The sequence below is a fragment of the Pyrus communis genome, chromosome 17, assembly GCF_041283825.1.
Source record: "Pyrus communis isolate YQ-2024b chromosome 17, ASM4128382v1, whole genome shotgun sequence".
NCBI classification, from domain to species: Eukaryota; Viridiplantae; Streptophyta; class Magnoliopsida; order Rosales; family Rosaceae; genus Pyrus; species Pyrus communis.
In genome coordinates, this window is record NC_142581.1 from 2844033 (window position 1) to 2867794 (window position 23762).

The 23762-nt window shown below is 37.8% G+C and overlaps 4 protein-coding genes and 1 long non-coding RNA gene across 6 annotated transcripts; 3 read left to right on the plus strand and 2 right to left on the minus strand.

Annotated features, from left to right (window-relative positions):
* Positions 1–41: 41 nt before the first annotated feature.
* Positions 42–1011, plus strand: LOC137722073 (uncharacterized). Its single transcript, XM_088689423.1, has 3 exons — positions 42–299; positions 393–947; positions 1003–1011. The coding sequence occupies exons 1-3, from the start codon at positions 42–44 to the stop codon at positions 1009–1011; spliced, it is 822 nt and encodes a 273-aa protein (XP_088545549.1).
* A 31-nt stretch (positions 1012–1042) lies between these two features.
* Positions 1043–1915, plus strand: LOC148689248 (uncharacterized). The gene is made up of 2 exons (XR_015958719.1): positions 1043–1164; positions 1491–1915. It is a non-coding gene; the product is annotated as an uncharacterized LOC148689248 (long non-coding RNA).
* A 4106-nt stretch (positions 1916–6021) lies between these two features.
* Positions 6022–9171, plus strand: LOC137707945 (uncharacterized). The gene is made up of 5 exons (XM_068446891.2): positions 6022–6381; positions 6502–6551; positions 7880–8003; positions 8111–8218; positions 8423–9171. The coding sequence occupies exons 1-5, from the start codon at positions 6180–6182 to the stop codon at positions 9046–9048; spliced, it is 1110 nt and encodes a 369-aa protein (XP_068302992.2). The 5' UTR covers positions 6022–6179; the 3' UTR covers positions 9049–9171.
* A 232-nt stretch (positions 9172–9403) lies between these two features.
* On the minus strand, positions 9404–14154 carry LOC137707944 (serine/threonine-protein kinase PBL34-like). 2 transcript variants are annotated; one of them, XM_088689074.1, is made up of 6 exons: positions 13216–14154; positions 11596–11930; positions 11352–11487; positions 10553–10689; positions 10350–10473; positions 9404–10216 (listed from the first exon to the last, which is right to left on the minus strand). In XM_088689074.1, exons 1-6 carry the CDS (start codon positions 13394–13396, stop codon positions 9696–9698), a joined length of 1434 nt encoding a protein of 477 aa, XP_088545200.1. In that variant the 5' UTR covers positions 13397–14154; the 3' UTR covers positions 9404–9695. The 2 variants fall into 2 exon arrangements, with proteins under 2 accessions (XP_088545200.1, XP_068302991.2); XM_068446890.2 differs by having other exon boundaries at positions 11596–11933; positions 13216–14084.
* Positions 14155–18691: 4537 nt separating this feature from the next.
* LOC137709333 (homeobox-leucine zipper protein HAT7) lies at positions 18692–21154 on the minus strand. Its single transcript, XM_068448418.2, has 3 exons — positions 20675–21154; positions 20107–20522; positions 18692–19431 (listed from the first exon to the last, which is right to left on the minus strand). Exons 1-3 carry the CDS (start codon positions 20772–20774, stop codon positions 19036–19038), a joined length of 912 nt encoding a protein of 303 aa, XP_068304519.2. The 5' UTR covers positions 20775–21154; the 3' UTR covers positions 18692–19035.
* Between the last annotated feature and the right edge of the window lie 2608 nt (positions 21155–23762).

The window sequence follows — 23762 nt, forward strand, 5'->3', positions numbered from 1 at the left end:
GTGTTCTCTTGAGAGATTTGTGAGCTTCTTGTCCTTCAATCATGGCTGAAGAAAGCTTAGTAAATTTGGAAGGAGACGGCTTTCATGCTACTCCACCATCACCACACTCAGATATTGATATCAACCCAAATCAACGTCTTAGTTCTATCTTGCTAAATGAGTTTAACTATCTTCCATGGGAGAGAGCAGTTTCTCTTGCTATGGGAGGACGATCAAAGCTTGGTTATGTTAATGGTGCTATTCCAATGCCTGAGACTACCTCACCGGAGTATGATGCTTGGCTATGCAAAGACCAGTTGGTCATGTCGTGGCTACTCAATTCCATGGATCGTAAGATTGCAGAAATTTTTAGCTATGCTGAATCCTCCATGACTCTTTGGAAAAATCTCAAGGAAATGTATGGAAATCAGAACAATGCGGCTAGAGTGTTTCAGTTAAAGAAGGACATTGCTGGTTTGCAACAGGAAGGGAAGCCATTTGTGCAACATCTTGGAAAGCTGACCACTATGTGGAACGAGCTGAATGTGTATCGACCACACACCATCGACGCTGCTGTGCTAACTAAAAGAGCCGAGGAAGACAAAATATTCCAACTCCTAGCAAGCCTGAGCCCTGAATTCGAAGATCTTCGAAGCCATATCCTCATGAATCCCGACCTGCCTTCTTTTTCAAGTGTGTGTGCCACAATTCAAAGAGAAGAGGTTCGAAGGAAAGTCATGACCTTGGACATGAAGGCAAATATACCAGAAGCTAGGGCTTACTTCTCTAACCAAAAACTTGGTGAGGGGAGAGGCTACAAAGGAAAGAAAACTGGCTTAAAATGTAGCCATTGTGATGCTGGTGGGCACTCAAGAGACCGATGCTGGATTCTTCATCCAGAGTTAAAACCAAAGTTTCCTAGGGATAACAAAGGTGTCTCGAAAGGTTCGTACAACCCTTCTTACAAGGCAAATCATGTTGCCACAACTTCTGATGGAGCACTGAAGTTCACCACTAATCCAGCTGCACTGATCAACGAGTTTGCTATGTTTCTTCATAAGAAACAAGGTCTTGGAGATAGTGAAGGACCACTAAATCAGTGTGACAACAATCAAACTGCACTACTAGGACAGTTTGCTGGCTTCCTGGCTGGAAATGAAGGCGTGGTACAAAGGGACATCCCAGGTATCTTACATTCCTTCTCAACTGCTCTCAACATTGGTAATGTGCATGATTATTGGATTATAGATTCTGGAGCCATTGATCATATGACTAACAAGTCTACAAACTTGCATAAATTTGAAAAATTTTCTATTCCATCCCAAGTGTCAGTTGCCAATGGAAAAAATGCTATGGTTGTGGGAAAAGGAAAAATACATTTGATCTCAAGTGATGTCGAGTCTGAGGCTCTTTATGTTCCCTCATTCCCTTTTCAACTTTTATCTGTTAGCAAGATCACAAACTCATTAAATTGTCTTGCCATTTTCTCTCCCAAAAATGTGATCTTTCAGGATGTAGTCACCAAGAAGACGATTGGTGAAGGATTTTTCTTAAATGGTCTCTACTATCTTTCCAAGCATATTCAAGTTCCCAAGGTTTTTCAAGTCACTTCAAGCTTAGCTCAAGAACAACAACTTTGGCACCAACGTCTAGCACATCCTTCTGAAAAAGTTCTATCCACCTTGTTCCCAAATATGTGCAAAGTTACAAGTCCTTGTGATGTTTGTCATTTTTTTAAGTTTACTAGATTACCATTTACTTCCTCTTTGTCTAGGGCTAGTAACCCTTTTGAAATTATGCATTCCGATGTTTGGGGACCAACTATAGAGTCTTTTGATGGATACAAATATTTTGTAACTTTTGTGGATGATTTCACAAGGATTACTTGGTTGTATCTTTTGAAATTTAAAAGTGAAGTGATGGAAGTTTTTCAAGATTTTCATAGACTTGTGGCCACCCAATTTGCTTCAAAAATTCATATTTTACGATCAGATAACGGCACAGAATATATGTCTGATAACATGTCACACTACTTGAGCACGCATGGTATATTACACCAAACAAGCTGTGTTGGAACACCTCAACAAAATGGGGTGGCCGAGAGGAAGAATAGAGATCTACTTGAGAAGACTAGAGCTCTTATGTTTCACATGAATGTGCCTAAGAAGTTTTGGTCTCAAGGAGTCCTTACTGCGGCATATCTCATCAATAGATTGCCTAGTAAAGTGTTGAATTTTAAATCACCTTATGAGGTCTTGAAAAATAGAAAGATCAACTTTTCCCATTTGAGAGTCTTTGGGTGTACATGCTTTGTTCACATTCAAACTCAAAATCGTGACAAGCTAGACCCAAGGGCTGCCAAATGTGTCTTTCTAGGTTATTCATCTACCCAAAAAGGTTACAAGTGCTATAATTCAACAACTAGAAAAATGGTTGTTTCAAGGGATGTTAAATTTGAAGAACATGTTCCTTACTTCTCACAATCACTGGATTACTCTAGACAGGGGGAGCATTTGATGGACTTATTTCCTTTTCCATATCCAAACGGAGAAGATGCAACATGCACTCCTAGTGATCATGTGCCGGATGATGTTAACCTTCACTCGGTGGAACATCTTGAAGATGAAAACCCTTCCTCATCAGAGATTCACACTGCACCCTCCAGTGATCCTTCCAACCATGATGTTGTTCAAATACCTGTAGTTCAATCTCCTACAGTTCGTCGCAATCCTGCACGAGAGAGGAAACTTCCATCCAAGTTGCATGATTATATGACCTACACTGCCAGGTATCCCGTGACTGATGTTATTGATTATAGCAAAGTCTCATCTTCTTTTGCTACATTCCTAAGTGCCATTAATGAAGCTTGAGAACCTCAAAGTTTTCAAGAAGCCAATCTTTACAGTGAGTGGAGAAATGCTATGGCAGAGGAGCTTCAAGCCCTCCATGAAAATAACACATGGACTATAGTGAAACTTCCAAAAGGAAAGAAGGCAGTGGGGAGTCGTTGGGTGTACAAAACTAAGTTTCATTCAGATGGCACAATCGAAAGGAATAAGGCTCGCTTGGTTGCTCGAGGTTTTACACAAACCTATGACGTCGATTATAAAGAGACATTTGCTCCGGTGGCAAAAATGAACACTGTTAGAGTATTGTTGTCGGTTGCAATTAACAATGCATGACCTCTCTTTCAAATGGATGTTAAAAATGCTTTCCTGCATGGTGAACTTGAAGAAGAGGTTTACATGAAGCTACCCCCAGGTCATCCTCAATCAAACAATCCAGAAATGGTATGCAAACTCCATAAATCCATTTATGGTCTCAAGCAAAGTCCACGTGCATGGTATGCCAAGCTCAGTCATGTTCTGGAAAGGGTTGGTTTTTGTCGAAGTAATGCGGATTCTTCCCTATTTGTTCGTTCCAGCTTAGTGGGTAAACTAGTTGTACTCATTTATGTTGATGATCTAATTGTGACAGGTGATAATATGTCAGAGATTAATGCTCTTAAACAGTATCTCAACAACAAGTTTGCTATCAAGGATCTTGGCACTCTCAAATACTTTCTGGGCATCGAGATGGCACACTCTCACAAGGGTTTCTTCCTCAACCAACGCAAGTATGTCATGGATCTTCTTCACGAAGCAAAAATGACAGATTGCAAGCCTGCTCGTACCCCTTTGGATAGCAACTTGAAGCTAAAAACTCACGGTGATCCAGTTCCCAATTTAAGTTACTATCAAAGAATGGTTGGCAAACTCATTTATCTGACTATCACACGTCCTGATATATCATATGCTGTCAGCATTGTTAGCCAGTTTATGCACTCTCCAAGCATGGATCATTTGAAGATTGTTCATCGTGTGCTACGTTATCTTAAGGGTTCCATTGGTAGAGGAATTCTTATGAGCAACAATAGTCACACTCAGATCTCAGGCTATACCGATGCTGACTGGGTAGGCAATTCTCTCGATCACAAGTCTACCACTGGGTTTTGTACGTTTGTGGGAGGCAACCTAGTTACCTGGAAAAGCAAGAAACAAAGTGTTGTTGCACGCTCTAGTGCAGAGGCAGAGTATCGTGCTATGGCGTCCACTGCTTGTGAACTTATTTGGCTCAAAAGCCTTCTGTTAACTTTAGGTTTTCCTCATCAACAACCCATGTCCCTACACTGTGATAATCAGGCCGCGATGCACATTGCATCGAATCCTGTATTCCATGAGTGAACTAAACATATTGAAGTTGATTGTCACTACGTCAGAAATCAAGTTCAGTCCAAGGTGATCGACACTCACTACACGCGCAGTCATGATCAACTTGCGGATATTTTCACAAAAGGATTACCCTCTGCTGATTTTCAACGTCTTTTGTTCAAGCTTGGATCAATTAATCCCTTTGATCCAGCTTGAGGGGGAGTATTTGAAGAAACTTTACTTTTCCATGTTTCCTTCCATGTTTTCTGCTTCCATGTTTCATGCTTTGCTTTTTCTTTCTTTATGTTTTGCTTTTCCTTGTTTTCGGCTCCTCCATGTTTCATGCTTTGCTTTTTCTTTCTTTATGTTTTGCTTTTCCTTGTTTTCGGCTCCTCCTGTTTCTTTTCCTTTCTTCCGCTCATTTATATGAGCTTTCCTTGTACTTGGTTTCACACAATACAAATATAGACATTCAAAATTCAATACATAGTGACTACTCATCCTCCATGGATGCAAACCGAACTTTCACTTTGAAGTGGGATTACTCATCCTCCATTGATGCAGTGGCCAAACTTACCTAACGGTAAAAGGTTCCATAGGCTGGACCATTTATTTGTGTTTGATAACTTGGGCCCAAGACAAGTTCGTAATTCAACATGATTATCATGGTATCTCCACAGTTACATTCTGTTGTATGGAAGTACCTCATTTTTTATTTTGATCAGAAATTGATTGGTATGGAAGTTCTTCATCTTTTATTTTGATTGGAACCAAAAGCTTGCAGCCTTTTCATTATCTTTATACCGGCGCAGTAATATCCCGTCATATGAAAGTTTTTCTTCTTTATTTATTTATTTTTGTTAAAATAGATTGTTATTGGTACTAATTTATTTATATAGTTATGCATTATCTTTTAGTAGGTACCACAATTGGATTGCTACCTTTCCCAAAACAATACAAATGGCTGACATAAAAAAGGCAGATATCCGTATGGAACCAACTGGTTGTGTCATTGCTTTCGTAGCCTGCCTCTCACACGGTTCTAAACTTTTAACGTATGCCATTCTTCTCTCTTACAGGGACCCGGTAGTCAACATCTCCTGCCGTTTCGCTTCTTGGATAGCTAATACTTGTGTACATACATTCCCTTCACTCCATCTTGCTCATCATTGGATTAAATCACGTAAGGAGTGAGATAGGAAAAGGAATATACCCTCGTTACATTGCGGAGCGAATGTCAATGATGATTTTTCTCAATTTGCTTGGTAGGTACATGCCACATGTAGTCAAAAGTAACATTTCCAATTTTGCTTCTTAATGATGACAGAGAGTTCAATCCAAATCGAAAAACTTTAGCAACTAATACTTTACGAATGAGGATGATATTACTTTATTGCATGGTAATCATGATTTGCAGACAAAAGCCAAAAACTTTGGGTGTCACGGCTATCTTTTGTATGACATGCAGTCAATACTTGAGGATCATGGGTCATGAAATTGAAAAGTCATCTTATTCAGTATTATCTTGCATTGCATAAAGCCGAGCGATTAACAAATAAATTGCGTTAATAAATTCTTGGGGCTTATTTGGAAGTATTTTTGAAACGACTAAAAGATTTTTTGTGAAAATGTTTTTGAAACCAATTCTTAGTAAAAATTCAAGTGAATCTTGAAAAACATTTTAAGTACTTCCTGTAATAAACATATATCTTGTGCTTCTTTCCAAAAACCACTTAAAGTGCTTTTGAAACCAAAAAGCAATTACACCAAAAACATTTAAAGTCGTTTAAAAACACTTGCAAACAAACTCTTAGTCTGTCTTATTAAGGGACCACAATTGGGCGACTGAAGAATCTTCTCACATTGTTTGTAGAGTTACCAAGTCAACACAACCGGCTCTACAAACATAAGAGCTTAACCATAATGTACAAACTGCTCCCTTTTCTCTGACTTGTTTCGTGTTCATGTCCCACCCGTGACACTTCTACTCTTCCTTTGATCTTATCCGATATGAACATTTTACTCAGCAAGATGTCCAACACTCGTGTTCTACTTTGTTTCATCGTTCTAGCCGCTCTCGCGATTGCGAATGCTTCTGGTTCCGAATCGAAGGAAAGGATTGGTGTGTATGCTCTCAAGAAGGGTGATCTTTCAGTCAAGTTCACCAACTGGGGTGCAACTATCATCTCCCTTGTCTTACCGGACAAAAATGGTTTGTGTTCATTTCTCGAATTCTATGAACTTTGATTTTACCTCGATGGTTTCCTGTTTCTCGAATTCTTGTGTTAACTTCTCTTCGGTTTTCCCGTTTCTTCCTTTCTGGTGTTTGCAGGAAAGCTTGCTGATGTAGTTCTCGGGTACGATTCCGTCAAAGAGTACACGGTGAGTTTTCTCTTTTCCTGTAATTTTTTTTTCTGTTTAGTGTTCTTGACAGTGTTCCAAAGCTTCTATGAGGGATCCACACTGCTGTGTTTGTCTCATAGGGAGGACAATGTTAGTTTGGATTTTAGGCAAGAATTAATGTGGATGTGCTAGCTATGTTTAGTTGTTTTTATTTTTACATTATTCTTTGAAATGATTTGATTAGCTGGGCAGGGGAACTGTAGGGCGTGGGAATCTCTAGTCTTATTTTTATGGGAAATTGGCCGAAAAAGTGAAAATACAAATTTAAACGATAACTTTCAGTATTCGATCGTTATGTTGTTAATATTTTATCAAAATATTTGAGAGATGTATGATTTATAAAATTATTATTTCAGTCAGTTTGTCTATTTTTTATTAACATGATTTCTTATTCTTGAATCAACCAAATCTACATTTCTTGAATGTCATGGAAAATTTGTAAAATTGTGATTAACCCCAGCTGGAAATTTATCTGTAGTCAAGGAAAATGCAGGCAAGATTTTAAGTCAATGGTCAAGTTTTTCCTAACCTTGAAGCAAAACAAGTTGTCCATTTGAAAAGTTTTAGGGAAACACATTTCTTAAAATAATACAACTAGAGAAGTGATGAGGGGACTCTCTTAAAGTGGCTCTCATGGACTCTCTGTTACCTCAAAGTTTAACGTCAATTTTGTTGCTAATAGTATAAAGTATTGTGCAAAGTATGAGATGACAGAGAATCCATGAAGAGTTCCACTTTTTTGAGAGTCCCTTAGCTTCTCGTACAACTAACCACATAGACAGAGTTTTTGGTTCCTGCACTTTGCTACTCACAACAATTGTTTTTAACCAATCATTCCATAAAAAACCAAAAAAGGATCATGGTATTGCAGAATGCAGAGCAAGTTGAAGGTGTGCAAATCTAAGTCTTGACCTGGGTTTTTTGTTTTGGTCTATATTTAAATAGTTACTATATTGTAGATACTTGAATGATTTACAGTAACACGTGAATCGAAATGGTTGGTTGACCTGTTTGTTTGTCCTGTAACTCGAGAAAAACCTACGTGCACTAGAATGTTAAAGTGGCGGTATTTCATGCAAGGCCCATTTTGTCTAGGGGTTTGCATTTTTCATGATCCTCTTCTGTGGATTAGAATGGTGTTGATGGATGATTGCTTAGGGATCTCCAAGGCTTGTTTAGTTTAGGGTTTTTTACCCTCCTATTTTACCAAAAAAAAATGACGGTATTTCAAATCTATCACTTGCGTCGCCATACTCCTGCAACTGTCTAATTGCCTTCTGTTTTCATTGTGATTTGCAATTTTGCAGAATGATACTTCTTACATCGGTTCTGTCGTTGGACGGGTTGCTAACAGAATTGGAGGAGCTCAATTTACGTTAAATGGAACTCACTACATGTTAGTTGCTAATGAGGGAAAAAACATGCTTCATGGTATACATTAATGTTGTTTTAACTCGAAACTAATCTTGTCTTAATCTTGTTTTAGCTTAATACCTGCAACTTAATTTACCTTATTGAATTGGTTAGCTGAATGTCAGGTGGCAAAAAAGGATTCAGTGATGTTGTCTGGAAAGTGATAAAGCACAAGAACGAAGGTCATTCTCCTTCCATTGTCTTCACCTATCATAGTGCCGATGGCGAACAAGGTATACGCAACTTCACAACGTTCACTTTTGTATGTGTTCTAGATGCTACTGTGACGGTTTCCCAATCAAATCAAGCATTGTTATGCTTTTAAACTTTCCAACATTGACCATACATGACTTAATTTGGATACTGCCACAGTGACATCTCGTTGCATAAAAGTTATCGTTCTACGGACTGAATTCATTGTTACATAATCTGTACAGGATTTCCCGGCGATGTGCTAGCTACCGTGAGCTATACCCTCACTGGAGACAACCAACTGAGCATAAAAATGAAAGCTAAGGCTCTAAACAAGCCGACTCCGGTGAGTCTAGCTCAACACACCTACTGGAACCTCGGCGGTCACAACAGTGGCGATATTCTGTCCCAAGACGTCACGATCTTTGCCTCTCATTACACTCCCGTCGACAGTCACCTCATTCCCACCGGCAAAATAGCTTCTGTAAAAGGAACCCCGTACGACTTCCTCAAGCCAAATGATGTGGGAAGCAGGATCAACAAGCTGCCTAGCGGTTACGACATCAACTACTGCCTCGACAGCAGCGGTGTAGGCAACAAACTGAGGCCCGCCGTGGTGGTGCACGACAAAAAGTCCGGGAGGGTTTTAGAGCTGTTGACGAATGCGCCCGGCTTGCAGTTCTACACGAGTAACTCTCTCAAGGATGTGAAGGGGAAAGGAGGGTTTGTGTATGAACCGCATGCAGCGTTGTGCTTGGAGACTCAAGGGTTTCCGGATTCTGTCAATCACCCTAATTTCCCTTCCACAATTGTGACTCCTAAAAGGCCTTACAAGCATTTTATGCTTTTTAAGTTTTCAATTAAAGCTTAAATTAGCTTCATATGTCTCACCTTTTGTGATTTGAATTTCTTGTAAGGTTAGGTTCCAGGGAATGAATAAATGTAATGATTAAATACATTGATCTGGACATAATTCGAAGATTTTTCCCCAGCACGTCATGCCATGTTTATTTATTTGAAACAGGGAACTCGTTAAAGCTTAAAGAACAATCAACCACGTGTGCGCGCACAATTGTCCACCGTGGATGTGTTTACTGCTTCGAAACTTCAGGCAGTTTCATGCACATCAACGGTTGGCAATTGTTCAGGCAGTTCACGTACAACACAAATAAATCAATGAGAAACATAGATTGCAGATTACCGACAAAGGCAGTTACTAACGAAGAAACAAGAAAACATGAAACCTTTTTCACTGCACATACAACAAGCATCTTTAAGATTCTTTTCTTTGGCTAGTTTAAATGTTCCTTTGGTAAATTTCTATGCTCAATATCTATGTCTAGCCATACAAGTTAAGCTTGATGACAAAACCCTATAAACTCGACTCTCCGAAGAACACACTGACATTCGACTCGATAAAACAGCTGAGGTCTTTTCTTTTCTCACTCTCTGTCCTATCCCTTGAACGATAACTTCTGACAAAAGGAAACAAAATGGAAATCTAACGGGAGCTCAACCTTATGATTGTGCAGATTGCGCAATAGGTCTGGGTGATCGGTTAAGATGGTTTAGGTGATAGGGTGAGGCATGCGGACCATTTGGCATGGATCGGGTTCTAGTTGGTTGTCCATTCCTTGAAACCCCGGCCAGCCCTCTACTGCCACTTCGAGAAATTGGATTGGACCCAGGAGCTTGTAAGGCTTGGTAGTAAGATGAGGAGCAGGCCATGTCTTTGAGATCGGGAAGAGGCTTCAGCACTTCAACAACTTCGCTCATCAGAGGTCTAGCCTTGGGGTCACGGCTAAGGCAACGGGCAGCCAAATGAAATGCCTTCTGAGCACCTTTGATAGAGAAGCGGCCTTCAATTCGAGGATCTACTAGACGATAGAACCTTCGCCTGTCTCTCAGATGCGGGTGTGCCCACTCAACCAAGTTATGCTCCCCTTTGGGTCGGTTTTTGTCCATAGATCTTTTACCAACCAACATTTCAAGCAGAACCACCCCGAAGCTATACACATCACTTTTTGAAGTGAGGTGTCCTGATAGAAGATGGCTTGCATTATATAAATTAGTTTACATTCCACAAGAGCAAAAGAGCATAAATAATGAGATGCAGTAAGCACTGTTGAGACTAAGGCAAAAAAGATGATTCATACAGTTTATGATACCAACCTGTCATTACATACTCAGGGGCTGCATAACCGTAAGTGCCCATAACTCGGGTGGAGACGTGAGTTTTGTCTCCCTCTGGAGCATCTTTGGCGAGCCCAAAATCAGAAAGCTTGGCAGTGTAGTCCTGGGAGAATAAATCATTGATTAGAAGAATAGGTATCAGGTAAAAACAAGGACATTCGAACCTGAACTCAGTAACACACCGCATCCAACAATATATTAGATGTTTTGAAATCTCGATAAATCACTGGCCTTTCGGCTTCCTCATGAAGAAAGGTAAGACCCTTTGCAGCACCAAGAGCTATTTTCATCCGGATAGGCCAAGGGAGTGGCCAGGACTCTGAAATGGGGGAAAAAAAAGCACTGAAGCATAAAAAAATCGAACAACCAGAACTTACACTGCAGACTCTCATTCACATTTAACTTTTGTTTTTTGTTTTTTCAGGAAACATCATTCAGAAATTTTTTGAGGTGTGGCAACTTAAACTCGAGCATTCTTACCACCTCACCGCATTTAATCATGACGCGGATCCAACTTTGGTAAGTTTTAACCCCTTTCTTCGTTTAGATGTAAATTAACAGTAGGAAATAAATCGTAATCCACAACCCCCAAACACGAATTTAAGATAGTATTAGCACAATTTGCATATGAATAGCATCTAAAACATAGAAACTTTTCATTCCTAAGACAAGCACTTTCAAACACACTATAACAAGCAAAAAACATAAAGGACCTGTGTTAAAACAGTATCCACACGTCAACGCTAAGACTAATAGAAAACCGCTCACCAAAAAATACAACCATCATCATCCTTGTGTCCCTCTGCATCACATTAAACTCTATCCTAGGTTAAATTCAGTGGGAGTCACAGTAGTTCAAATCACTCGCAAGCATTAAAAGGTGAACATAAATCTTCAAGCCAAAGGAAAATACACATCTAAACACTTGTCACAAGGAAAACCAAATTCAAATTTTGAGTAGATATAGTTTTGAGTACATACTTCTAAAGAGGTGATTCTCCAAGCTTCCCCGAGGCATAAACTCATATACAAGTAACCTTTGATCATCCTCAATGCAGTAACCATATAGTTTGACTAAATTAGGATGAAGTAGGTCGCCAAGATAATTAACTTCAGCCTACAACATGGAAAAGAAAAAACATCATTAGTCATCCACGAAGGAGAACAAACACCCGATAATTCTAATTAGTGGTAACGGACTAAAAATGATAATGAGGTTCCATACCAGCCATTCTTTATGACCTTGAAGTCCATCATGGTTCAGAGTCTTTACGGCAACTGCAAGCCCAGCTCCAGGTTTTACTGGAGCAGTTCCATGTTCGTCAATCCAGCCTTTAAATACACAACCAAATCCACCCTCACCCAGAAGATTCACAGGTCTAAAATTCTTTGTTACAGACTTAAGCTCATCAAAGGTGAACTTTCGTAGCTGGGAAGCAACTTTCAGTTCCTCAGCTGCCTTAGGAGTAGGCACAGTACTTCCTGTGTTACTGGTGGTTGAAGACGAAGGAACTGGAGCACCAGGCTGGTCTTTGATCGATTCATTTGTACCTTTACTTTCTGCTGGTCCACAAATGACACCATATCAAATCATTAGGTATAATTTAAGACAACCAGCTTAGCCTTATATAAAGAGTAGGCACAGATTCTAAATTTGGCACGACTAGGATATATGATATGCATTGATAGAGAAGTCTGCATATTTATCAAGCATTGATGAGGTATTTTATGCACCAGAACTCGTAATAGGAAAATGCTTAGCCCGTTAAATGTTTTCCTCATCTAATTATTATTTTTTATTATTGGAAGCATACTCTGTGGATATGCTAAATTGTTTACGGATTAATATGATCATAAAAAATTGGACACGGCTATTTGAAGGAGTAGGTGACCATGATTAGAGCCCTCCCTGCTAAAGATAAGCTTGCTAAACAGTTAACCGAACACAGGTAACACAGAGTCCCACCTACGTTACTTTCATGAAAGAGTTCTGTTTCAGTCAGTTGCCCACGTGCACATGGCGAGTAATTGACACTAGCATCGCCGTTACAAAATGTGCATACAGAGACGTGTCTCATTACATTAGAGATGCATTAATTGTCAAGACAACTCTAAAATCTTCAGTTAAAAACGGAAACATAGTCATTTCACATAGCGCACAGCGAACAGCCAAATTAACACGTGCACAGAATTTATACAAAACAATGAAAGGGTACACCTGCGTATCCCTCTTAAGCCGCATCCAGCAACACGAGTCAAATAATAAACTAGCTACATTTCATAAGCACAGAGCGAATCAAACACGTGCCAGCATTTATCCAGAACCACAAAAGAATGATCTAGCCCTATATCCTTATGTTTGGGAGCATGCAGAAAACACAAATCAAATTCGAATCTTGATAACAGAACATACTTAAAAAGTCAAAATCAAACATGCTGGAAATATTTAGGCAAGTTGGAATGTTCGGTAGAATTGGTACAATTCTAATTCAAAATGTGAAGAACACCTCATGGTTGAACTTACAAAAGTTCTTAGCCTTTCTTGGTTAACAAACTACCAGAAACAATGCACAAACAGATACAATCACAGAATAATCGATGTATCCAACCAGAATAACAAATACAGAACCAAATGAAGATTGATGAATAACATGATCACTTCAATTCTTTCACAAACATCTATATCCATGACGCACCGACGTGCTAAATAACATGATCACACCAGTACATTGTCAAGGAATCAATCAAAATCTAATCTGCAGGTAAAACCATAAAAATTGAGGCAAATTGTATAAGGAAAACGTCGTAAAACAAAAGGAAATTTAAGGAATGAATTGAATTATACCATCTGGTGAGCTAGTTCCACTTGCAGAACTATTCAGCTTGGTCTTTGGAGACATGCACCTCCCCATGAACCTTAACTTCATCCAACACCCTGTGACTTCATCTTCGTCATCTTTCTTTTCCTTTCCCTTCGATTTTCCGACATTCTTAGCTCCAACAAAAGCATCAGGACCCAATTCCATGTTGTCAAAACTCAAGATTAATCCCCCCGTTTGTGAAACAAAATATGAGATTTCACCAAAAAACCAATCTTTCAATCCCCTTTGAAAGCAACCAAATTATGAATTCAGAAAACAACTCTGAAAAAAAACAACCTCAAAAGAGAAAAACTGCCCAAAGAATCATAATTCTAGGAAACGCATTGGGTCCTTCTCAGATATGAGAATCCTGAATTCAGAAGGAAAAAAAACACAAAAAACACTGAAACCAACTCGAAAAATCAAGCCTTTTGCTTCAAATCAAGACAAGAAAAACGACATGCAAGCGAAAACGACGACCACCTAGTAAAATTTGCAGCTAAAACAGAGGAGAATGTCGGACTCAGAACGAAGAAAAAAACCCAGGAACAAAATCTCAGAGGGCGACGAGTTCTAAGAGAAAGAACACATTTTGCACTCGAAAACCATCACTTGGTCACTCGCAGCAAAACAAAAAGCCAAAAAAAAAACACACACATTCACTGGCACAAAAAAGACGTAGAGACACGGAGACAGAACAGAAACAACTGCTGAATCGCGTCGAGGTTAAGCTAACCAGAAAGCTAAGAACAATGTTGTTTGGTTTGGCGAGAGAGGGAGAGAGAGAGAGAGAGAGAGAGAGAGAGAGGAGCCAAACGCGCGTTAAGCATGAAAAGGAGCGAAGGACCAGCGTGAGGAATGAGAAGGATGTTTGAGAGGGTTTTAAGAGAGAGAAACAAGAGGCAGCGACTCAGTGAGGGAGCGAAAATAAAATTTTTACACAAATTATTATAATACAAGTAGTTTGATACTTAAAAAAAATTCAACCACTTATACACTAACACTTAGTAACCAGACTATGTTCCAGCACACTGAAAATTTTCTCGTGAATTACCCAAAAAAACAGTTTGCTTGCCGTCCTCCAACTTGTGACTAAAACGTTACTATGCCAATTCTTGATTGCCACATTTCATGTGTTTTTTGGCGAAAAAAGGAACATAAATTTTTAAATTGAAAAAGATAATTACAAATTTTGACGATGATGTGGTGCTCATGCAGATGCTCAACACATTGTTTGATTGCAAAATTATGGCGTTATTAGGACTTAATTTGTCTTATTATTGCTAATTGGGATAAGGGTTTTTCTCTTTGGATTAGGCCAGTGTGTCCATCTCTTGTAGTTGAGTTCGAATTCCCCTTATTGTAGACTAGAGTAGCTTAAAACATTCTAACTATGATGTTATTTAAACACATAAAATCGACATACTTGTTGACACACTTTATAAATGGTTTCTTCCATTATATGTTTGCACTAGTTTTGTGTGTCAAGTAGAAACATAAAATTGACAATATTGCTGGTATATACTCTAATATACTCTAATACTAATGATCTCACGTCGTCCCGATGCTATTTAGACACATTTGATGACACAATCTAATGCAATTGAAGCTCTCACATATAATGATAGGACCAATCTCATTAAATAGCGTGTTGAGCAATGTTAAATTTTTGTGCATCTAAATAGCTTTCTCAAAAAACAAGAAGACAAAAACAGGGGTTTTTTTCTTTTTACTTTATCTTTTTGTGGTGTGGTTTTTATGGTGTTAACTTTCTGCTCGCTTTTTTAAATTTCTGTTGAGGACACTTTAATGCATTCTTGTCGGATCTTTTTAACTTTTGTTGTTGTTTTTGTCGTGCAAGCCCAATTGCCATTTACAATTAGGGGATGCATGATCAACCGATTGGATTGTGAATTGAGATCCGTTTAATTTAATTTCATCTTACATCATCATCACTATTACTAATTTCACTTTTATATTATGATGATATTAAATTAAATAGATCTTCATAGATACTCATTAATAACTCAATAAGTTGATTTACCACCTCTACTTGCAACGGCTAATATTAGCACCACGCGTGCGTAAATGCACTTCTCTTCATAAGAAATTATGCTTTGACTAATGTTATTCACACACTGCATTTTACATCATATATACTATTGTCAATTTTTGTCGATTAATCTTTTTCAAATGACACTTTCAAACAGGCCTTAAAATCGTTATCACATGCCCCCTCGTGAATTTGGGCTTTACACAATGTTGAGGCCACATCTCCATCTATGGATCTGGGCTACAACATTATGAAGTTTGTAACTGTTGGGCTTTTCCACTTTACCCAAAAGAAAAAGGAAAAAAAAAAGAGAAAAAGGATGGATTTTACAATAAACAATTGGACTGGTAAAATTTTTTTAATGTACCAGAAACGTGACCCGATACACTATATGTTATAATATAATTAGTTGAAAACTTTAAAAGAAATTTCAACTAATTATATTATGATACTTGATGTATCAGGTTTGTTCCTAGCACACTGAAAAATTACTTGTGGAGTGGATGGAGAGGGTTGCACATGATCGTTCATTAGTCCACCATGCATCAAGAAAATACTATCCCAATGCATCAAACTATTGCAAACTCTAGAAAAGGATAATGCTAGGGAGACTAAATTTGCAAATCAAATGATGTAACCAATAGGAAATAAGCACGTTTATCGACACTTAATTAATAATTCAATCATCATCAACCACATCATATAGTTTACACAATTTAGATTAATAATTAAGTGTCGATAAACGTGTTTATCTCCTATTGGTGCATATTATTTGATTTGCAAATTTGGTTTAAAATTTTGGAGAAATTTTTAGTTGTGACGCAAAACATGGATGATACACCATGTGTTTTTATGCAAGTGGTGGAAAATTTTAATTTTTAAGTTATTAACCTTTTAACACACATAACCCATCATTTCTATAGGGACACGTGTTGTACCACCTCGTGTGACGGTTATACTAAAAAATCTCTCAAAATTTTAATCTTCCTAGCATTACCCTAATATACGTATGTGTATGTGTATGTGTGTGTGTGTGTGTGTGTGTGAGATCGAAAAACAACATGCAACTGCAAGCACGGTGTTCAAGGCTTGGCATGCAGTTCCAAAATCTTCAATCATCGACTGCCATATTATATATAGCAGATGAATATCTAAGAACCACGAAAGTGATTCTTGTAGAGTGTACTTTGAAAAAAAAAATCCTAAATCTAAACGGTTGAGCTCATAAAAAAACAATGTGAACTGGACTATGTGTCTCTAAAAAAAGCTGAAGAATCTCGCAACGGACGCTGAATGGATGCATATATTATAAGCTCAAACCCATGTCAACAATTAGCTCACGATTTATATGACGACTACATGAATCATAAAGAACTGAGATGCATGCATGGATCGATAGAGGATGGAAGGTGACATGAATGGAGCATATTCGACTAGTCCCTTCCTCCTGCAGACTGCAGAAGAAACGTCACTGAACAGTGTGTGTGTGTGTGTGTGTGTGTGTATTAATCATAAGCATCCCTCTAATTTTGTGATCATGTCATTCATATACTGGAAATTCATGCCAAATTTCATAGTTTCATGATGAGGGCATTGAATTAATAAGATATACTTTCTAGTTCCCAGCTTAAACATGTGACTAAATTGTTATGGTCTAAATTGAAGGAGACAAAGGCCTTACATTTTCACATGTACTCCACATGCTAGCTAGTACTACATGCGTATATATAACTCACATTGTAAGCGAGATGGGATTAATGTAGCCAAACATTATATGAAGGGTGGTGCTATCTACACACCTCGTTTTACCTTCAACAAATTCCTCACCATTTATGGATGTTAGATCGAATGAATTAAAAAAGATCTAATGACAACAATTAACTAAGGGCATATATGTGCATATATATATATATATATATATATATGTGTGTGCGCGCGCGCGCGCGCACACTGCCAAGCGTATATACATAATCTTAAACCTTGCATGTTGTACAACACTTTCGAGGTTACAATTGACAGGAGTCTAACTATTAATCTAGCCTAATTGTAACTCATTCGTCCACCGACGATCACCGCACATTCCAAAGTTATATATAGTTTGATTAATTAGTGGTTGACTCTTGTGACCTTGTTTTCATTTGTTAACTTGACATGACCATTTCGGTCTCCTAAACACCAACCCAACAACACAATTTCTATCAAATCCAATTGAAAATGATACATAGATTACACAAGAAAAGAAATCTTTTGTAATAGTACCTAACTCAAGAAAACTACATACATATAGAACTTGGATGATGTGACGACTCAAAAGATAAGTACACGAGTATTCAAAGGCTCTGTTGATAATAGATATATATCATGAAATAGACTAAAAAATAAATAAAGATATATTTCATGAAAAGTTAACTTCTATGACTGTATCGTAAAGTAATTACGCAGATAAATTAACCTACTTTGATATATTATGAAAGTAATTGAAATTTTGTCTTAGTCAATTAGCTAGCAGGAGGATTTCAATTCCTTACAAGTTTATGCAAAGTTTTATGGTTACTTTTGCGTGAGGTTCACACTACTAACAGAAATATTATCACAATGGTATTTTTGTTGCATGAAAATCTGGTATAAAGAAAGATGCATATGATTGTGTTTGAATGAATGATAGGGAGGGATTCACATATGGTGTGGCAGTAGGTCACATGGATATATATATATATATATATATATATATATATATATATGCTACAGAGAGAGTACACAGGTAGATACTTAATCTTGTCAGATGGAAATATACAAACGTCACCTTCAAAAACCTCACAAATATTATTTACAGTCCATGACTCCATTGTTTTCTTTCTCCTCCCATCTCTTTGGCTTCTTTCTACTTGGAATGTGTGCTCAGAATCTACCACTCAACCCTCTTTTTCTCACCTCTTTAATTGGCCCTTCGATCTTTACCTCCAACAGAGATTTTCCTCACAGTTACGTTTAAGGCTTTAATCTTCATGATAACTTCTGTAGCTAATCTGCTATATGAAGTCAGCTTTTTTTCTCATCACTGCAAGTCTGCAACTTATTTCCACAGAGCAATTCTATATATAGAAATTGTTTTATATTACAATATCATGATCCCCAAAGCACCAACAAACATAGAAATTAAAAAAGAAAATTGAAAATTTTGCAGGTGAGGAGAATCCTTTTGATCTCATGTCCCATATGCTCCATGGCAGTGCTGGAAATCCACTCACTGGCACATGTATATATATCCATATAACTTAATTATTTAGCTAAATCTTTTTGTAGTGTACTGTACGTAGTCTTGTAAAATTGAGCGTAACCAAATTGGTTATTTCTCGGCACTCAAGTTTGAATATCTTTATGTAGTTTAGATTAGACTAGAACATCGCTTGAACAAGAAAAAATTCTTAATATGATCTGAGTGCAACCCAGGAAATTAACAAGCCTAGACAATCTAGAAAAATATGGGATATAAACTAGAATTGAAGTCTTATTCAGAGTCAAATCAATTCCCCCACACTGATTTTTCAGCCCAACCGATGAAATTGATGAAGCAAAAGTGGAACTCTGTACATAAAAAATAAAAAAAATAAAAAACCTTGAATATTTAACTAAAACTCGATGATCCTTGAATATTTAATTACTTGTCTGATTACTGAGCCTTGGCCAAACTTGCTTGAGAATAATGTAATTAATCTTCAGGGTTTGGAATTTAATTGGATGATCAATCCAATTAATGAAAATGCTGCTGCTCAGGCCATGGCCAAAACCCTTGCTGCTCTTGATCAATGCCATTGAACATGCTGCACAATCCTTCGTCCTGAATCATCTGATCAAGTTTGAGTGACTGAAGATCTGACCTCGATGATCCTTGGAGGAGATGGGTTGTGCTTGCAGACCTGAGGGAGGTGGAGGACGGTGGAAAGAGGTTTTTTCCGTTCATCTGAGGAGAATCAGAAGGTGGGCTGCTGGTGGTTGCCGTTGTTCTTGAAATTTCTAAGTTGAGATGATGGTGGTGGTGGTGGTCAGAACTGTTCTCACTTCCATTGCTCCAAGAACCCTGATCAGTTTCTTTCTTGAAATTAAACCCTCCTTCATTTGATGAATCTTTGCTTTTTAGAGCCAATAACTGCATCATATTTAATTTTAAACCAAACAAATATAAATATCTAAACAATTGGAGTTAGGTTAACTTTTGAAGCAACTCAGATTAAAGTACTTTTGTTCATTAAGATGCACATCTGACAAGCTGACACTGATTAAGATAAATTAATTAGGGGATATTACTGTCTATTGATACCAATAATTATATATTTCCATGTGCATTGGATCAAGAGCTGATCCAGCATCCAGTAGAATTGAGATTAAGATGTCCTAGTAATCATAATGCACCATAATCAATGCTGATGATATAAATAAATATTCCCCTTACAATAACAAGTTATTTAATCATTTAATTAAATGTTTAAAAGAAAAATTAGCATTTCTCTAGCTACTTCAAACTCTATGTACACCTCAGGAAAACCAAGAGGAAGGAAGGAAGAAGAAAGTCAACTGCAATGAAATTAGGGAGATGATTATTCAAACTGCAAACTTGGTTTTCATCCGAGAAGAAAATTGAGGAATGGAGGAGAAAATCAGTCTGCGATATTCTACTTTAATCTAATCTAAATTACGGGATGAAATTCAAACTAGAGTGCAGAGCATGGAGCACATCTGCTCTAACCAGCTTGGTTACACTTAAGGCTGCAACAATTTATTCTTCAAAAGTTATAAACTTGAGCTAATTAACTAAATCAATTACCTCAGCTTGAAGCTTCTTATTGTGAGCCTGAAGGGCATCATTGTCAGCCTTAAGAGCATCAAATTTGTTCCTCAAAACATCGTAGTCTTTCTCCAACTGCTTTGTCTTCCACCTTGCCCTTCTGTTCTGAAACCATATAGCAATCTGTCTCGGCTGCAAACCGAGTGCCTTAGCCAGCTGCATTTTTCTCTCCGGTTCTAGCTTGTTCCCTATTTCGAAGCTCTTCTCCAGAGTCTTGACCTGCTCAAGATTCAGCCTCTTCTTCTTCTCTCCCATCTGGGATCCGTCGTCCGACAAATCATCATCCCCTCCTCCTCCTCCATGCAGCGCCGCTTCTTGGTCGTGATGGTGGCATCTATTGTTCTCAACACCTGAAAACGACAGTGATCTCTTCATCATAAAAGGCATTCCACCACCTGCAGAGAGCCCACAAAAAACCACAAAAAGTAATCAATAATTAAACACCCCATCTATTCATAAATCAATTTAATTAATCACAAAGTATAATTTTTTTGGTCGAAAATGACAAACTATATAAATGAAAGAAAAAAAAAATAAGAAGAGAAACCATGGAAGTGCTGAGGATGGCAAGAGGAATTAGCAAGGTGGAGGTCTGGATCTTCATGGGTTTGAAACATGAAACTGTGACAAGGAGGGAAGGCCATCATATGTGATGTGAGCTATGAAATTAAAATAATAATAATAAGACTTGGATTTTTTTTTTTCATGCAGGAATGAAAAGCATAGCATAGAAATATGGAAGCATCATGTACTAAAAATCCCAAATGGTACTGTGAGTTTTTTGGAACAAATTTTATGCCCCGCCGGGGGGGTGGGGGGGGGGGGGGGGGTGGGCTGCTTTAGATTATGGTGGTGCTGGCTCTCACTCTCATGGCTGACAGGGCTTTCAGAAAGAGAAAGGAGATGGGTGAGATGGGTGCACAAACTGAAAGACAGCGATTTTTAGGTGAGAGAGAGAGAGAGAGAGAGAGAGAGAGATATGAGAGGGAAAGAAAAAAATGAGAGAGAGAGATCCATATCCTAGGATGGGTCCACGAAAGCTCTCCTCCAATATCATACACAAATACCTCACAAACAATATACAGAGAAAAGGAAAAGGATTCTTTTTTTGGGGATCTGGAGGATTTCATGATCATGATCGTTTATCATACATCGTGCGGTCAAAAAAAAAAATTGATTGCATGATGTATGATGAACGGTCATGATCACAAGATTTCCCGGATCCCCAGGAAAATGATTTGGGAGAAAAGCAAATGACCGTTTATGGTAGTGTCGAAAAAAAAAAATTGTTTATACAATTTAGTGAGTTCGATTCTAATTGATTCTCCTCCTTAACAACTGGTTAATAATTTAATCTATTAAGATTATCATTTGTAAAAAGAAGGATACTGTGAAAAAAAAAGTGTACTGAGAAATATTCAACTAGGGTTAAATATTTTTAAAACGCTCCCCTTAAAACAATGTCGTAAGACCAAATTATAGTAAAATTAATTCAGTGGTGAAATTTTGTACTCTCGTTTTCTCTCCACCGAAAAATGCAAAAGAAGAAAACTATACGTTAGTACGGTTTACCTTAAGATAAGATTGTGAAACAATGTCATAAGACCAAATCATAGTAAAATGAATTTAGTGTTGTAATTTTTGTACTCTCATTTTCTCTCCACGTAAAAATGTAAAAGGAGAAACCTCTACATTAGTACGATTTAACTTAAGATAATATTGCGATTAGTGGTGGACTATATGGCTTGTCTCTTTAAATTTTTAATTGAATAACTAAATATTTTGTAAATTGAATAATTAGATAATGATAAAGAGAATAAACAATTTCAGTTATAATGTTACATGGTGAAACGATGTCATGTTACGAATGAGGGAAGTTTTGTCCCTTTAATTTATTGTAAAGGATGGTGAAAAAGTGATTAAAGGAAAGATATGTGGAAAAATAGGGCAATATGAAAACCCATAAAAGAAGAATATCATATTGACATCAAATACTTCCCAGATGCATCGAAAGATCACATCATGAGTGACGAGGAAACTGGGCATGCAACATGAAATTCCAGAATCAAAGGGGAGAAAAAAATAATAGACAACGGTTATGGCTATAATTATGTTTTTCAATTGTTTAAGAGCATCTTCAATGGTGTAGAGAAAAAAATAGGTAAAGTTGTACTCTAATGACTAACGTGGAAAGTTGCATACTCATTTGCTTCATAAAAAGGGGGGTAAATTTCTACTTTATTACCCTTAAGTTTCACCAAAATCGCACTTTACTACATTTACTTTCTTTTGTATCACTTTCACACCTAAAGTTTGATTTTTATGATATTTTGATATTTCCTTAGCCTAGCCATTAATTTTTCTGTTAATTGATGATGTGGTAAGATCTTGGCCCACTAATTCTTACTTTACTACTCTTAAGTATCGTGAAATTCGCACTTTGCTACCCTAAGTTTTTTCATCTCACTTTTATACCTAAAGTTATGTGTTGCTCGCAGATTCATACTTCAATTAGCCTGAATGTCAAGAATTCTATTAAATTATGACATAGCGCTTAACTGAACAATGATTGTACAGAAACGTGGCACTGTGATTATAATTACCCATTTGCCTACTCCATTGAAGATGTTGTAATAAGTTAACAGTTTAATATTTGTGGACCTTGTAATTGCATTATCAATTAGTTAAGCATTTGCTGGAGAATTTTGGTTTATTTTGTATCAAACGTTATGTAATATTTTAGGGTTAATCACAGTTTACTACTCTGAAGTTTCGTGGTTTTCAAAATTTGGTACATGAAGTTTTTTTTCATCCCAGAGTCATACCTTAAGTCTTAATTTTGGGACAGTTTCATATATCCGTTAAGTTTTCCGTTAGAATTTCTATTGATTGATGACGTGGCACTCACGTGGACAATAATTAAGCGCCACGTGTCAATATAAGCCCACTTCAATATTAAAAAATTAAATAAATACAAAAAAAAAAAAAACAAACAAAAAGAAAAAACCCCAACCCGTCCCTCTTCCCCGATCCCTCATTCTTCTCTTTCATGATCCCTCCCACTCCTCCATCTTCACCTCTCTCTCTCTCTCCAAGCACAATCAGTTGGAGCCCTAATTTCTCACTTTCACCAAAGCTCACCACAATTCCCTAACCTTTCTAGTTCTCCATGTCCTCCGAATTGAGAGCTTTAACCTCCGACGACGAAGCCTCTGAGCCAAACCCTAACCCTGACCATACTCCCAAACCCCCATAAGACCAATTGGCCGCCCTCGCATTGTCGGAGGTCGATAGCCACAGAAATGGCGTCGCACATGGATCGGCCACGGAGAACAATCACCAGGACTACTACGTCGTTTCATTTGTTTATCAGTTTCGCTCCGAAATGTCCTTCCAACTTGATCTCGAGTGAAGAACACTAATTGTCAACACATCTAGTACGGTCGCAAGAAGATAGAGTAGAAGAAAGAGAAAGAGAGCTTTGAGCGCCGAACTCAACAAAAGGCAAGATCCGGCCAACCCGAAACCGGATCTAAGCTCTAGCTCTCAAGGCTCTCACCACCCACGCATGGCGCCGCCGTTTCCAGACATGACTCTGACCGCCCCGTTCCGGGGCTCCTACCACCGTTCCATGC